This window comes from Acanthopagrus latus, chromosome 1 (assembly GCF_904848185.1).
Source record: "Acanthopagrus latus isolate v.2019 chromosome 1, fAcaLat1.1, whole genome shotgun sequence".
Lineage (NCBI taxonomy): Eukaryota > Metazoa > Chordata > Actinopteri > Spariformes > Sparidae > Acanthopagrus > Acanthopagrus latus.
Window position 1 is genome coordinate 32,479,394 of NC_051039.1, and position 15,582 is coordinate 32,494,975.

At 41.7% G+C, this 15,582-nt stretch overlaps 2 protein-coding genes and 1 non-coding gene across 11 annotated transcripts in view; 1 reads left to right on the forward strand and 2 right to left on the reverse strand.

Annotated features, from left to right (window-relative positions):
* LOC119016612 (microtubule-associated tumor suppressor 1 homolog) overlaps positions 1-6,798 on the forward strand; it is a 106,465-nt gene extending 99,667 nt beyond the window's left edge. For all 5 annotated transcript variants that reach the window (XM_037092601.1, XM_037092630.1, XM_037092590.1 and 2 more), the window contains 9 exons: positions 670-793; positions 2,039-2,129; positions 2,756-2,861; positions 3,006-3,079; positions 3,688-3,786; positions 4,388-4,504; positions 4,684-4,781; positions 5,329-5,449; positions 6,113-6,798. In XM_037092601.1, the coding sequence (XP_036948496.1) occupies positions 670-793; positions 2,039-2,129; positions 2,756-2,861; positions 3,006-3,079; positions 3,688-3,786; positions 4,388-4,504; positions 4,684-4,781; positions 5,329-5,449; positions 6,113-6,226 (944 nt within the window). In that variant the 3' untranslated portion in view covers positions 6,227-6,798. The remainder of the gene's footprint in view (positions 1-669; positions 794-2,038; positions 2,130-2,755; positions 2,862-3,005; positions 3,080-3,687; positions 3,787-4,387; positions 4,505-4,683; positions 4,782-5,328; positions 5,450-6,112) is intronic.
* Positions 6,799-14,817, reverse strand: LOC119016661 (fibrinogen-like protein 1). Of its 5 annotated transcripts, XM_037092753.1 has the most exons (8): positions 10,569-11,409; positions 9,599-9,710; positions 9,213-9,381; positions 8,643-8,802; positions 8,394-8,491; positions 8,227-8,315; positions 7,334-7,551; positions 6,799-7,193 (listed from the first exon to the last, which is right to left on the reverse strand). In XM_037092753.1, the coding sequence occupies exons 2-8, from the start codon at positions 9,608-9,610 to the stop codon at positions 6,962-6,964; spliced, it is 978 nt and encodes a 325-aa protein (XP_036948648.1). In that variant the 5' UTR covers positions 9,611-9,710; positions 10,569-11,409; the 3' UTR covers positions 6,799-6,961. The 5 variants fall into 5 exon arrangements, with proteins under 5 accessions (XP_036948648.1, XP_036948657.1, XP_036948664.1 ...); XM_037092762.1 differs by lacking the exons at positions 9,599-9,710; positions 10,569-11,409 and adding an exon at positions 14,151-14,817; XM_037092769.1 differs by lacking the exons at positions 9,599-9,710; positions 10,569-11,409 and adding an exon at positions 11,850-12,297.
* On the reverse strand, positions 11,151-11,242 carry trnar-ucu. Its single transcript is given in 2 exon segments — positions 11,151-11,186; positions 11,206-11,242. It is a non-coding gene; the product is annotated as a tRNA-Arg (tRNA).
* Positions 14,818-15,582: the final 765 nt, after the last annotated feature.

Sequence of the window (15,582 nt, forward strand, 5' to 3'; positions counted from 1 at the left end):
TGGTTGTCAGGGAAAGCTGAAGGACACACACACGCACACACACACACACACACAGTGAGTAGTGAATGTGTTATTCATTAACTATGCTGACTGTTCCAGCATGTCTCACCTCAGTACATTCTGTACTGACATAATGATGATAGTATTTGTGTTTTTGTGGATGTGATACTCTGATTTATGGGAAATCAGTGAATAGTCAAAATAGAAGCTCAACGATGGTTAACTGACTGCACATCTGCCCTCACAAGCACTTCTAACAGATCTTAGGTTGTGTAATAAACAACTGATTCTTATTTCTCCTTGTTTTGTAACAAGGATATCCAGCAGGTCCAAGTCTGACCTGTGTGGATCAAGTTTGTGTAGATTCTTTAAATATGAATAGAAATAAGTGACTTTTTTTTAAATGAAGATGATTTTCTTCTTGTTTAGATCATGCCACTTGATCTAATAAATGTAGATGACTTTTGCAGCTATTAGTCAGTGACTTTAGTTTTCCACCATCTTTTCTTAATTATTGGTCATTTCGACGCTGTTGTGTGTAAGAAAAGTTTTAATTCTAGCTTTGATCCTACTCTTCATGAAGGTGACATTCTGTTTTACTGCAACCAAACAAAAGCATTTCGAAGCACCGTGTCCAGGTAGTAATATTCCCTCCTGTTCTCCTCCCAGTCACGTCGTCACAATGCTGCAAAGAGCTGCAGAGGGAGAAGGAGGAGGTGCGTGTTGGCTTGGAGGAGGCCATGAAGAGGCTGGAGGAGCAGCACAAGGAGGAGCTGGTGCAGCTGGAGGACAGGTGGGGAATTCACCTCTGCTGATGTGCTCACAGCCAGACAATCGGCGTCACATACGTGATACTTATTAGGGTAGCAACTAATGATTATTTCAAGGGATGTCCCGATTTGATCTGCAGGATATGGGCAATTTTGAACGTGGACCCAAGTCCTTCAGAGCACAAATTGTGGCAGAACTCAGATGCACATGTAACATTACTCTGGCAAACCTGTGGACAAAATGTCTGCAGTGTGGAAATAACTTCAGTTAGAAAGTAAAAGCAGTCCAACAGTGACATGTAACATCTGCAATATGAACGTTTCCCAAGGGGGTAAGAAAAGAGCTGCATTTAATTTTTTTTTACTACTCATTTGTTACGATAGGATATTACAGAGAAGGTCATTAAATCAATCACTCTGGATAACCAGCTCATCTTTGTGGTAGAGGATCAGGGTTTTCTTCTTCATCTGGAACTTTTGAATCCCTGGTATGCCCTACCATCTCTGCATTACATTACATTAACTCCTGTTTCGAGTCACAATGTGCCGGCATGTGCACTCGTTTCATGGGTCTCATACAGCAGAGCATGTAAAACAGGCAAAGGAGATGCTGAATGCATGTGAAACAGACATTTTACATGACAAGGTATGTAATATGAGAAACAGCAGTGGATGATATGAAGGTACCAAGCGTGGGCTGCGTCTCACACACTTCAGCTGGCTGTACACGAGGATCTGCTGTCACAGTGCAGCGTCACACACTCACTTGCTAACATAAGGAAGGTGGTAGGCCAGTATTGCAGTAGCATATGCAGAATAAGAAAGAGCCACATTAAATACTTTGCTTCAACAAAATAAAAAAAATCCTATTAAGGAAGAGCTTGAACCCTCTTAATGCAGCTGTATTATCCAGGAAAATATTAGTTAATGCTAAGTACTGGAATGGGACTCAGTATCAGCATTTATTATATATTAAAAGACTCAGATTGGGATCAGGGTAAAAAGAAAATCTAATGGGGACATCCCTAATTTTAACCATTATTGATTAATCCGGCAATATTATTTCATGGTTAACTGCTTAATAGTTTAGTCTATACAGTACAATGTCAAGATTGTAAAACATACTAATCACAATTTTCCAGAGCCCAGATGGGTCCAAATTGATGGCTCTCCATTTACTGTCAGAAAAGACACAGAAAAGAAGCAAATCCAGATTCTGCTGCTCTCTGGATGTAACCTGGGTCTGTCTCTATGTGTCTGTGTGTCAGATTGAGGAGTTTTTACCAAACAGAATGGGACAAAGTACACCAGACATACCAGGAGGAGGCTGACAAATGCCGCATGTTGATGGAACAGCAGGTCAGAGCACACACACTCTCATACACATTCCTGTTGTCACAGACACAAGTAGTTGCTTGTTAATCTTGTAAAATGTTGTTCAGCCTGTGGGTCTCTCATAAAACCAAAGAAACAATTACACACAAGGTGAAAAAAATTCCTCTTACTATGCAACATGACATGATGTAATGAATGAATTTGATGGATGAAACTCCTGCAGGACAAGCATGATTACAGCAGTGTGTTTTATCTCACACACACACACACACACACACACACACACACACACACACACACACACACACACACACACACACACACACACACACACACATACACACACACACACACACACACACACACACACACACATGAATGTGAGGCTCAAGTTGCTTTAGGTCAGCTGTTACATGCTTACACAACTCATCTGATCAAAAGATTTGATCCCATAGTGTTATAGAAGAACCCCAAGGCTTTTTTTCTAATTTGAAATCATTTGGTTCAGATAACAGCAGCACCAGGAGCTCAAACTAACATCACTAAATGTGAGGGAAGAAACCAGACAGTATTTTTGGCTTTCTCTTGGTCTTGCTAGGCTTCTGTAAAGTCATTTGTACACTCTCCTCATTTGTGTCTGCATCCATCAGGTCGAGGAGCTGAGGAGCCGACAGGAAGTGGAAAGGAAGAACCAAGAACTGAGTCACAGCCAGAAGATGGGGTCTCTCAAACTACAGTATGACACCTCAATAGAAGGTTTGTGCAGGAAGCTACATATTTAAATAGCCTGTTACTAGCTGAACACTTACATATTTCATAATCATTTAATATATTGAATAAGTGTTAGCAAGATTAGTCATTTGAGGCTGATGTCTCTTTGTGTATGTGTGTTCCTGTCAGAGCTGAAGAGGATCCAGCAGACAGACCTCGAGAACCTGGAGAAAACTGTGAAGGAGACAGAAGCATCTCTCTCTGTAAGAGACATTCATGTATTCATATTTACATATATTCATATATGGATCACTGCAAAGACATTTTCTTTTGCTCCCTAATAACTAATACCAGCATCTGCCATATCGGTCTTACACAGTAAATATTGTTAATACTTTATATGATTTGGTGGCTGGTCATGTTTTACTCACTACAGCTATTGCAGTAGTCACACCAGGGACTTTTCCAGTTTGGTTAGAAAATAAAAATGGAGTTGTCTTTGCCAACCAAACATATTTTTCTCCATTTGGACTCCAAATTCTTCTGGAGGAATACTGATTTTTTATGGAAAGCATCAATGTGCTGCCTGCCAAATTCCCTGCAGTTTAACATGGAAGCAAAGAATCCACACAACACGGCCATGACGAATACAAACTAACAAAGAGGACACATTTCTGCAGGGAAACTAGTTGCAAAGGTTCTGTCACATAACATGGCATGTCTGGAGTATTTCTTATAATTATATATTTGAGTCATCGTGCTTATGTTGGCACTAATGCAGCATGTTGGCTCTCATGAATCTTCTTCGCAAGAACCGAAGCTCAGTGTTCTTCACTCAGTAATGACTGTCTGTAAATCCATCCACCTCCAGGAGAAAATATCTGAGCTGTCAGCAGAGAAGGAGGCTCTGAGTGAGAAGCTTAAAGCAGAGGAGGAGAGGAGGATGCGCATACTGACCGACAAGAATCTGGTAAAGATGGTTACGTCTCTAATAATAGCTGCCTGACATTGTGACTGTAGACGCACACAGTGTTGGAGATTGTGTGAATGCAAGTCAATGAATGAATATTAATCAGATTATGCCTTGTTTCTGTACATTTAATTTATTACAAAAGACAGCCAGCCAGACAAAAAACAAATAGGGAGCTGTCCAGTTGTGCTTTCCTCCCTTCTAAAGCCCCAGACACCCACTGAAAATTGAGTCAAAAGTCATTGTAGAGGAGCTCAGACCTGCTTCAGACCACTGATTTCTTAATATCCAGTAAGGTGCAACCTCACTGCAGTGTCTGAGCTGAGGGGCAGTCATTATCATGGGGCTGAAGCCCACTGTTGGTCTGAATGTGTCCCTCTGCCAAATATCACCTCCCCCTGCTGGTTTGAATGAGCGTTACACTCTTACGCTGAGCCACATGAACTCTCCACCACTTAGGTTCCTTAGCTCTCTAAGGTCACATGATGGGCACGACCATTTACTGATGTTTAATCATGGTAACTGTTCAACCTTCAGGTTTGATGTAACCTCTACTAACCTGTGTGTGTGTGCGTGTGTGTGCGTGGGTGTGCGTGCGCAGAAGGACTCCCACACGGTGTACCTGGAGCAGGAGCTGGAGAGTCTGAAGGTGGTGCTGGAGATCAAGAACAACCAGCTGCACCAGAAGGAGAAGAAGCTCATGGAGATGGACAAACTGGTCAGCATCAGTTGATCTCTTTCACATACAGTCATCTGTGAGAGTCAATGCCGCGCTGTGTTCTAAGTGCTGCTTCACTGTTCACTTCTGGGAAAATGTGATTACTGACTGGGGTGAAAAGTCTTACTGAAGGTACTGAACTGGGATCAAACCAATCTCTGCGCTGCTTTGTGTCGCAGGTGGAGACTAATGTGAAGCTGGAGGAGTGTCTGACAAAGGTCCAACAGGAAAATGAAGACTACAAGGCCCGGATGGACAAACATGCTGCTCTCTCAAAGTACGTCCTCTTGTTGTTGCTGTGCGGTTTAAATAGTAAAGATCACTATGTACGAATTGACTTCATTGTAATTATAATGTGTGTGGATGTTAAGCTTAATGTCAAGATTTTAAACTCCTGCAAGTTGAACAAAGGGGCATTGCCATCATATAGGTTTATCTCACATCAGACCTTTGCTTTAACTCATCGTTTGTAAGACAGATGATTGTGTTCTTGACTCGACATAACAGTAGCAAACAGGTCATTCATCAGTGTCTTTACTAGGAGACCCTGTATTCAAAAGACTCTAACAATTATCTTAAATGAAGACATAATCTGATTGAGGTAAAATGTTTTCTAGCTTGTGTGCTAGCATTGATATTGTTTTTGTCTTCTGACCATTGAAAAAATGGAGAGTGTGGTTCATTGAATCTCACATGGAGGGTAATTACAGATATTAGAATTCTAGTTCATTATCCTTTCAAATAATTTTGTCCTCATGAAGCTCGACTGGCTGCCACAGTGTGTCTCCCTGCTGCCCACTACATCTCTCTGTCTCCCCCTGCAGGCAGCTGTCCAGTGAGCAGGCCAAACTCCAGCAGACGCTGCAGAAAGAGTCCAAGGTCAACAAGCGTCTGTCCATGGAGAACGAGGAGCTGCTGTGGAAGCTTCACAATGGAGACCTGCTGGCAAGTCCCCGCCGTCTCTCACCCACCTCACCCTTCAGCTCACCCCGGAACTCTGCCTCCTTCCCCACAGCTGCACCCTTATCACCCAGATAGCCCCAACAACCCAAAAGCCCCTCCTCTCCTCTGACCTCTGGATTCTCCCCATCACCTTTCTTAGCATGACAAAGACGGAAGAAGCTCCAAATACAGAGAGATTGCAGTCACAGCAGTGCTGTAAGATTTCCATGATGAACTTGTATATTAGAAATAAATTGTATTAAAGACTCTTATTGTGAGAGCGAGAAGATGCAGTGGCACCGATGCACTTAAGACTGAGCGTGGGACTGGCCTTGCTCGCTGTCGAACGTCTGTTCTCCAAGAAAGTTTTCTTCTTTTTCTAAAGAAAACCTAAACAACAGGCACACCTCAGGGTCTGTACATAGCGCCTCACTTTGGTTTTGACTAACCCTCCCTGTTTTTCTTTTGTTATGTTGTACAGTTTAAATTGAGCTCATCCTGTTCTTTATACTCTTCTTCTTAAGAAGTAGATCCTTGGATTTGTTAGTGGAAACTGGCTCAAAGTTGTTTGGGTCTGATAAATCATGAAATGACGGGTACTTGCTGGATTAACATGGATTGTTTTGCCTTTTCCCTTCTTTTAAAAAGACTTTTTTTCCCCCAAAGAGTGACGCTCAATCACTGATCTGCTTTGGATCTCTGGAAGACGGCTGTGGTCCTGATGTCCCTCTCTGGACAAACGGGAACAAACAAGTTTGTTCATTTGAGGAACTGACCTGAATTACTGACATAGACCTCTGATCCAATGGATGTCTGTTCCTCTGTGTAAGCTCCTCACAACCTCTACCTTAATCTACTATGTGGAATGTATTCACTCTTGGATGTTAAATCTGAGCAGGCCAGTTCACATTCTCACACACACACACACACGCGCGCACACACACACAAACACACACCCCATCTCAGAGCCAGATATGCAGTTTATTTAACAAGGATGCTGTTGACCAGGACAGTGTTTACCACTCTCCACTTGTTCCCTTAAATCTCTCATTCATAAAGGGATACAACTCTCCTACATCCTCTCATGAATCATGAGACAAAGCTGAACCAGTGATGGATCAGTTATGTCTTTGCTTTAGGTCACATCCAAAATCAGCAGAAGGATGTCCGTGATAATGTCCATAGACCGTTCTCAACTGAAAGACTCTGCTGTGTTCTTTACCTAATCCAAAACAAGTCTCACATTGTGTGTCTGCTGTTTGTCCTGAAAAACCTCAGATGTACCCAGATTGCCTATGTTTACCATGTTCTGCTTTATTTTGGACACAGAATAAATACAATATGACAGAAGAGTTTAGCAAGGATGTTTTATTTTGAATATTAAAATAAATGCATTGTTACACATATCTAACCAGTCATGCCGAAAAGTCTGGTTGAGATGACTTTAACAGTTTATAGCTCCAGTAAGGAGACATATGTTGCTGCCACATATGTTGCTGCCACACTGCCATCAGCCTACCGGCCATGAGGAAGATCAATGGCATCTGCTGCCTTGTTGGAGTCTAGTTGTCCTGGCAGCGGGGTGATGACTGGCGGGGGATGCTCAAGGTCAGCAGCTCGTACCATCATGACCACAGATTTGATGGAGTACCACCAACCGTGCCATGTGTACCACACCACCCCGTCGTCGGTCATGGCTTGGTACGGTCCATTGTAGTAATGACCATTCAGGTTGCCTGAATCACACCTGTGACGAGGAAGTAAGAGAAAAATCTCAAATGCTTGGTCAGTAGTAAGTGCTGTATACATACATCTGTGGCCCCCTGTCTTTCCTTCTTAAGGTTCACACAAGTGCCTCACATAGATTGCAGTTGAATTATCTTTTACCTACTGAACCACCAGCCTGACTTGCTGTGTCTGATACACTGGGCATCTTCATTTTCAGCTCCTCCATCATTCTGCTGGTCATAGGTGCTGAATTTGACCCCGTGTGTCCTCAAGCCTGGACCGCTCCACTCCAGTCTAGCAGAAGGAGGCCCGTTCATGTCATTCAGAGCATTTCCTGCATCCCCAGTGTACTCTCCCAGATGTAACTGGTACTGGTCCTGTGAGTGGACATGGAAGGAAAAAACTTGTGAATACACTTTTGAAATTACAAAAGAGCTTTAGTTCAACTAACATTATTATCTGATATTTGCATGTTACCAGAGTGGTAACATTAAACAAATCCATCAAAAGTAAGTGCTCAAAGATTGTCTTACACCTGGAATCATTTGATGACGCTGATGGGGTTTTGTTCTGAATAGCAGCATGATTATAAATGACATGAAAATAGGCTGACGATAGGATGGGAAAGGGAGAGAACAGACAAGGGAGGAAAAACTGGAAAACTGCAGTGAAAAGAGGGATGAGAAGAGAATGAAAGTGAAGAGATGCAGAACAGGTGGGGGACCTGGAGCCAGACGTCCTTGCTGCTGTTGCATGCTAGTCTAAATAAAAGCCCATGTGTTGTGGGAAATGAGAAGAGTACGAGGTTACAGACAGAAAAAAAAGAACAGAAATAGCAGGAAAGATGGACTCAAATGGTTAGCTGTTTTTTTTTTTTCACAGAAGAGAGATGGAGTATACTACAGAAAGATGTATAATTGCATTAAATCTATCAATTGAATCCAGTCCAGAGAATATAAATCATTTTCCAAAGATGTGTTTCACAAGAGTTTCATTTCAACAAATGACTCCTGGCACTTTACAATTAAACTAAAAATATTTTTTGTTTTTACCTTTTCAGCGTCCACAGTGAATTTCTTGTACTCTGCGTAGCGCTGATTACCCTCAAAGTCCTCCATATCAATCCGCAGGTCGTAGTTTCCTAGAAGTCAGAGACTAGAGTCACACAGGTGATCATCCTATCATCTAGACATAAACACACCAATACACCTACACACACCTTGTGACGTGAGATAGTGTAGAGCTTCATTGCCCAGCCAGAATTCTCCATCTGGGGAGTAGATGTCTCCAAATCCATGCTTGTACTCCACCCACGCTCTGTGCACACATACATTCACTTTACATGTCAAAAGTCACACATGCAGAGAGTATATTTCTATTTTTGAGTGTAAAGCTGAGACACACACACACACACACACACACACACACACACACACACACACACACACACACACACACACACACACACCTGTCAAAGTTCTCTTTGCCATCTCTTCTCCTCTGGAAGACGGTCCATCCTCCTCCATTGTGCATGTCACAGTAGACACTCAGTGTGGTGGGAGAGCCGTCTGGACGGATCACATAGAGCCCACTGGCCACGTTACCATCTGCGTACACCTCTGAGCAGTCTGAACACACAAACACAAATATATACAAGGTCTCTGAGATACATTTAGTGTCTGGAAGAACTTTTTAATGTGAAGAAGGTGCTGTAGAAGTGTTGTCCTAGCTGCCAAATGCTAACTGCTGAAACAACTGGAGACATTCAACAGGACCTTAACAATGCTTTTTTTGGGGACACTTAGATTTGCCTAACACAGGTGTTTTAGCTAACAAAGTAACATTAGCATTCATTTGCATGTGTAATCCAGGCTCAATATTTTACTAGCTTTTTGCTTTGTTTGGGTCTTCCCCAACTCCTGAGTTGGTGAAGACCAACTTTGCTTGGTGGAGCAAATAGGTGAATTGAGACGATCTGCCTTCAACACAACTTGTAGTTGTAGACTTGCAGATATGCACATTTGAACTGTGGCCATACCTCGGTACAGGTTTTCAGGGCCCAGGTGGGAGTTGGGTATTTTCTCTAGCTGCTGGGCTTGGCTGTTGTGGAGCTCCTGGATGTATTGTTGCTGGTTGTTGATCACCCTCTTCAGGCCCTGGATCTCCGCTTCCAGGTGGACCACCATCTCCTCACACGGCACAGGAGCCTGGAAAGGTAAAGAAACACAATCATAGGAATAATTTCCACTGGCGATACATTTTGAAATGACCACTGTTGCCTCCATCAGTACAATAAGTTAAGAATGTGCTAAAAAAATAATAACATGCATCAAACAAATGTTCCCCTCGTTACACTGCCTAAATCATGTTTACATTAAAAAAAAAAAAAAAAGATTTGTAACTGGTTCACTGCGTGAGGGTTACCTTGGACTTCATGGGTAGGAGGATGGGAACGGTCAGAACAAGTCAACAACTCATCTTCAAGAGCAAGTATTGCTAACTACCGTAGCCACTCACATGTTACAGCTGGGCAAAACTGCAACCATAACACAAGGAACATACTGAATGCTACATGGCTGGCATACTGTTTCTAGCTTTAGTGTAAAATTACATGAATTCTCTGCAACAATTAACCCTCTAAACATTCTTTATTGGACTGGAAAAGCTAGTTAGTTAGGTTAAAAGTTAGGTTTCTTGAGAGTTTAAGAGATTAAATGCTAATATCATGCAATTTCCTTGAACTTAAGATTTAACGATTTATTGTATTACTGTTGCCTACATACATACATATCATGCACCTGATTTGTATGGGCAGGCTCGGACCTGGATATCCCCACATTGCAGTTATTTTTATGACATAAGATACCAGAGACCAGAGACATGAAACATTCTACAATCGTTACCAGTTTAAAAACAGTCACAACCCCCCCAAAATACGACAAAAAAATAAATATGGTGGTCAAGCTTAAAAACAACAAGTCATGTAGCACCCACAACCAAAATCACACTGAATCTCACAGGATCATGACACAGTAGACACTGAGATACTGGCCTAACATGATTGGGTTGTCATTTGTTCTTGTAACTCTGGGTAAACCTTGACATGAACAGTTTTCATTGGAACCACTACTTAACCAAGCAAACAGCCCCTCAGTGAGGTGTGTGGATCACTCAGTCTAACAGCCACACAGTTTCAGACCGCGTTGTCAAAGTGTTAATTTTAAAAGCTGTGGCCACCATAAAATAAATTCCAATCACATCATTTGTGTTTGGGTGAAAGAAAAGAAATCTGAGACAGAGGCTGTACACAGAAACCAAAGCTATGCAAGGAATATGGACTGATAAGAAGCCTTGTAGTGTTTTTTGATATAGTGTGAATTATCTGGTGTCTTACCGCCAGGGAGGCAGCCAGGTGAAGAAGAAAGGCCACTGATGTCCTCACTATACCCATCACTAATGATGTGATTTGTGGTTGAGTTAAAATGCTCCACTCTCTTGTTTCACTGACGTCCTCTCTCCTCTACTTGTCCCTGTTTGATAATCTCCAGCAAATTACAGTGCAGTGATACTACAACATCCAACAGCCAGACTGCACATGTACTAAGGGAATGAAAAAAGGCTCCATCTAGTGGTTAAAGTGCTTAATGGGTCACGGGACTACAAGCGTTGTCACGTTGCTGTTTAATGTCATTTTAATGACCAGCTGTTGGAATTTGAATATTATAATTTCAATTGTCATTATCGCTATTTTATGTAATCCCCAACAAAACCAACTACTAGATTCAAAACAGGCAAGTTACATATTTCTACACTTTTTGTCATTCTCGGGTATAACATAAGGATTATAAGGACTAAAATTGACTCATTCATCACCGACTAAATCGATACATCCGTAAATAGATACAAAATAGATCAAATCCATGAATGTTTAATGTAGACTAACTTGAAAATCCAGAACAATGATGAGTCAAAAGTTCGACTCCGGTGGGACTCGAACCCACAACCTTTGAATCACTCCTCTTATGATTGACTAGAAGTCCAATGCGCTATCCATTGCGCCACGGAGCCACCTGTTGCCTGTCTTCGTGTAATACCATATAAACTGTATATGAGTATATACATTGCACTATCCTATTAGATGTCAAAACGTGAGAAAATGGTGACATGTCTCGTGACGACGGCAGCTTCACGCTGAGTTGCGTTGCGTTGCAGAGAACGCTGTAGTAATGTTAGGCGAAAACCTCCGTTTCCCTGCCCATGTCGCTCTCTTCCACTCGCCTCTGTACAGGAGAAATAGCGATCTTAAATACGGTTTTGTGTCCATAACGGTTCTGCAGAAAGCTGAGTCGTTTTCTGTTTCTACCTCTGCTCTTGAAGCTTTATGGTCGGGTGTCTAGACCCTAAAGTGTCAAAGTATTGTAAAATTACTTCCTGTGTATGCCTTCAAAATAAAGGGTGAACATGTGCAAGGGGCTACTCACTGAAAACAGGGTATGACGAAACGCCCTTAGCAAGATCTTAGCCTGTGCCTGCATCTCAGTCAATTTCACAATCAGTTTTCCAACACTCACACAAAAACTGCAGGTATGTATTCAAGATTCGCACCAAATAAAAACTGAAGAAAAATCAAGTGATAAAAACACAATGTAAATAAGGCACTGCACAACCATATTACCTCTCAGCCTCAGAGTGCCACCTCCTACTTATCTATTGTCAGCCGCTTTGCAAAATGACCTCCAACTCTTCCATGTTGCCATGTGGGTATTGTGCTCCTGGCTATCCTCCTCATGAACCTTCAGCAAGTGTCTTGCATCTTTCCAGTCCTGTAGTCCTTCCTTATTAAGTCTGTATTCTTTTAGAGAAACATTTAGCAGCAGAAGCAGTGCAAGCTATTGTTCTTGTTTGATTACATCTGCCATCTTCTTTTATTCCCATTGACTAAGTCTCTGTTAAAAAAAAACGTCATGTTGACACTCTCCCATCTTTGTTTTGGGGAAATGTGTGACTGCTTTTTTATTTGAACTGGTCCTCTTACTTTTACTCTGATTGTGACAGCTCTGAACATGCACTGATGGACTGTGGCACAGTAAGGAAGTGGCTTCCTTTTCTACTAAAGTAAAGTAAAGTGTTACTTTTACATTGAACTTATGATGATTTGAGGTCCAGAGGAGTAATTACCAGCCATTTTCTATATTGTTGCCCACATCCCTGTCAAATGAGCTAAGTACCCCTTCATCAACACCACCTGCCACACACCTAATATCTTCATTTCAACTGATTTTAAACTGGAAGTTATACTTTTTCATACAGTTACACTGAAAATATCTGAAATATACACAAAGAAATGGTACATGAATAACAGTACTCTTAAATATATATATATATATGGCCCTTCAAACAATAAGCTGTCATTACTAATTATCAATGACTGAAACACACAATTCACTTGACTGTGCATATAACCATCCTCTCTAATTAGGTTAAGAATCAGAACTTAAGAACCACCACTGGAAACAACAAAGAAAAAGTCTTTTTCAAGACTATCCTCATTTGCTGAAAAATGTTGCAGTAATTGTCTGCTTCATTAGACAAGTGGTCTCCAAGTAAAAGACTCTGCCCCCGGCGCACTCAAGCAGACATCCTGCTGGGCCTTTGGACCAGAGTTCCTCAACAGAGTACCAGACTTCATTCTGGCCACTGGACTGACACGACAAGCCCACAGCCGAACCCAGACCACTCAGGGAAACCAAACTTCAGGACCTCCCGATCCCAGACAAAGCAGGCCGAACGTCTTCATACAGATGGATCCACACATGTGAGATCTGGTGTCTAAAGTTCTGACTTCTGTCTAAGTTCTGACTTCTAAGTTCTAGCTTTCTATCTTATGAACTTAAGTGAAGTGAGATTAGGGTCTCGTTAGTATTAAAATTTACTCCCGTAATATTTAATATATAAAAACACAACCCTTTAACTTCACAATCTGCCGACAGTCACATAAATTTATCATTTTCCTAATTACAGTCTTTACATTTTCTGTTATCTGTTGTTGTTCGTCTAAAATTGTCATTTCATTTATTTTACCCAGGAACTTTTAGTTAATAAACATATATAATTGTTTGTCTTTGTCCGGAACTTAATTTTAATGTGGAGAACCGATGGATATGTGCAAAGAAGACACTGCTTCAGAATATGAGACTGAATAAACTGATTCAGAATTGATTTGAACTATTCAAGCCAAACTTATTCAAAATAGCTAAACAACAAAGGTGGTGGCTGCTTTACAAGTGTATTATCAAGTACTGTCTCCTACGACACAGTCCACACAGTGTGGAATTCACAGTAGCTAAATGGCAACTCGTACTGCAGCTAGCTTGGTCATAAGAAAGTCTTTCAAGACAGATTCTGGAGTGCAGCACACTGCCAGCACTGAAGTTTAAACCACCCCACTCATAAAGACAAACGTTTAATGAACATCATCACCTGCTCTATCATACTCGGCCATGGTGGCACAATGCAAAATCCATGTCTATGCTAATTCAACATCACACATCCTCAGAACACAACAACACCCAGAAAGCAACAAAACGACACATATCTGAACAACAGCACTATCATGAGTACATGACGTTAAACTCCCATGAGTCACTGTCCACACCCAGTACTCCTCCAGTCATTAGAATACTATAAAAGGGCTTTCTCTGTTGGACCAACTTAAGTAGGCTATATTAATTAGGACTGAACGATATGGACAAAATTTCATGTTTCGATATTCATGCCAGATATCTTGATATCGGTATGATACGATATGACTATGGGTTCGGTGAAAACCAAGCATATTTCAGAAAAATAAAGACATTATTTTAAGCCATATACAAATGGTTGATAGAGAAATCATTACCAAATGATCAGAAACTCACTACAGAGACAAATATATTAGAAGTATCAACAGTAAAGAGAGGAAGAAGATCAAACTAACTATGTGCATCTTTACAAGATGAACGATGACATCTAATCTGGAGAGAAGAGTGAAAGTGAAGATCGAGACTCAGCAGCTTCAGGTTATCGGTCAAGTACCAGTGGAATCTAGAAAGAAGTCAGAGAATTAATGAATCAACAGAGTAAACAGCAGCTATCCAGGCTCAAATCCACAGAGCGAGCGGCCGCGGTGTCGCTCCTGCTGCCCCAGCCAGCCCCCGACACACCGGCCTGCCGCCTGCACAGCCGCTCGGGAGGGGAGAGACCCCGGTGCTGCTGCAGAGGAGCCATGGAATGCGATAACTCTGAGCAGCAGAGAATTACAATATCATATATTTCTCGTCTTTCCCCTGATGATCTGAAGAAGTCGCTAAATTTGTCACGAGTCGCTTTTTAGAAATAAAGTCGCTAAGAGTGTCTGAAAAGTTGCTAAATCTAGCGAGAAAGTTGCCAAGTTGGCAACACTGTGTGTGTGTGTGTGTGTGTGTGTGTGCGCGCGTCTCGGTCTCCCTCACTCCCGCCCTCATGTTTGTCATTGGTTGGCTTCAGCTGTCGATCCACAGCAAGCATGAAATGAGGTTTGTAGTTGGTTGGCCTTAGCGGTGCATTCAAGGGCACATCGTAAAAATGATGTTTGTTGTGACTGCCAGAGCTGTACATGCAGGGTGAGCGGGGAAATATATATCGTTTATATCGTTTCTTATTCGATAGTAATATCTTGAATGTTCATATCTAGATATAGATATGAATAGATATAGATATATGAAATGATATATCGTTCAGCCCTAATATTAATTCAGGGGCAGGGTGGATCTCACTTTCAGCACAAACATGAAAAGGATGCTAGAGAGGAAATGTAACCTCCAAAAAACTAAAAACCTACTTAAATATTCTAAAGCCGGAGAAGAATACTACATAGACTCTCCCGTCACGTCTCTGTAACCGGAAGAAAATATTGACCAATATACTTGATCTTGATCTGTCTAAACTTGCTAGTGAACCAAACCACACTGATTATAAAACTAGCCAGACCTCTCTCTGATTTGTTAGATCCCGAGTTTGCCCCGAGTTTGCCCCTGTCCAGGAGGCACTTGACCAGCTCTCCGTTATAAAGGGTTAGATCCCTAAACTTAAACCTACAAGAGGTTACTTTAAAATCAGGGCTGGTAGCTGGTAGTGAGGAGACTCGCCTAGCTTCTCACTGCCTGGGTCCGAACGTCTTCCCTGCTTCCTCTGGTTTGGCACCTGACACGAATAACCCATGAGTCAGATACGACCACCAGCCAGGCCCATTAATGGCAGCTCTCCTCTAAATGATCTGTGCAATTAGTACGGTGCTAGGTTGGATTTTAAGGGCTTTTGGTAAACCCTAAAGGACTGTTTAAATTTGGTAGGCTAAAGTAACAAAAAATGAAAGTCAGTTTACCATTACT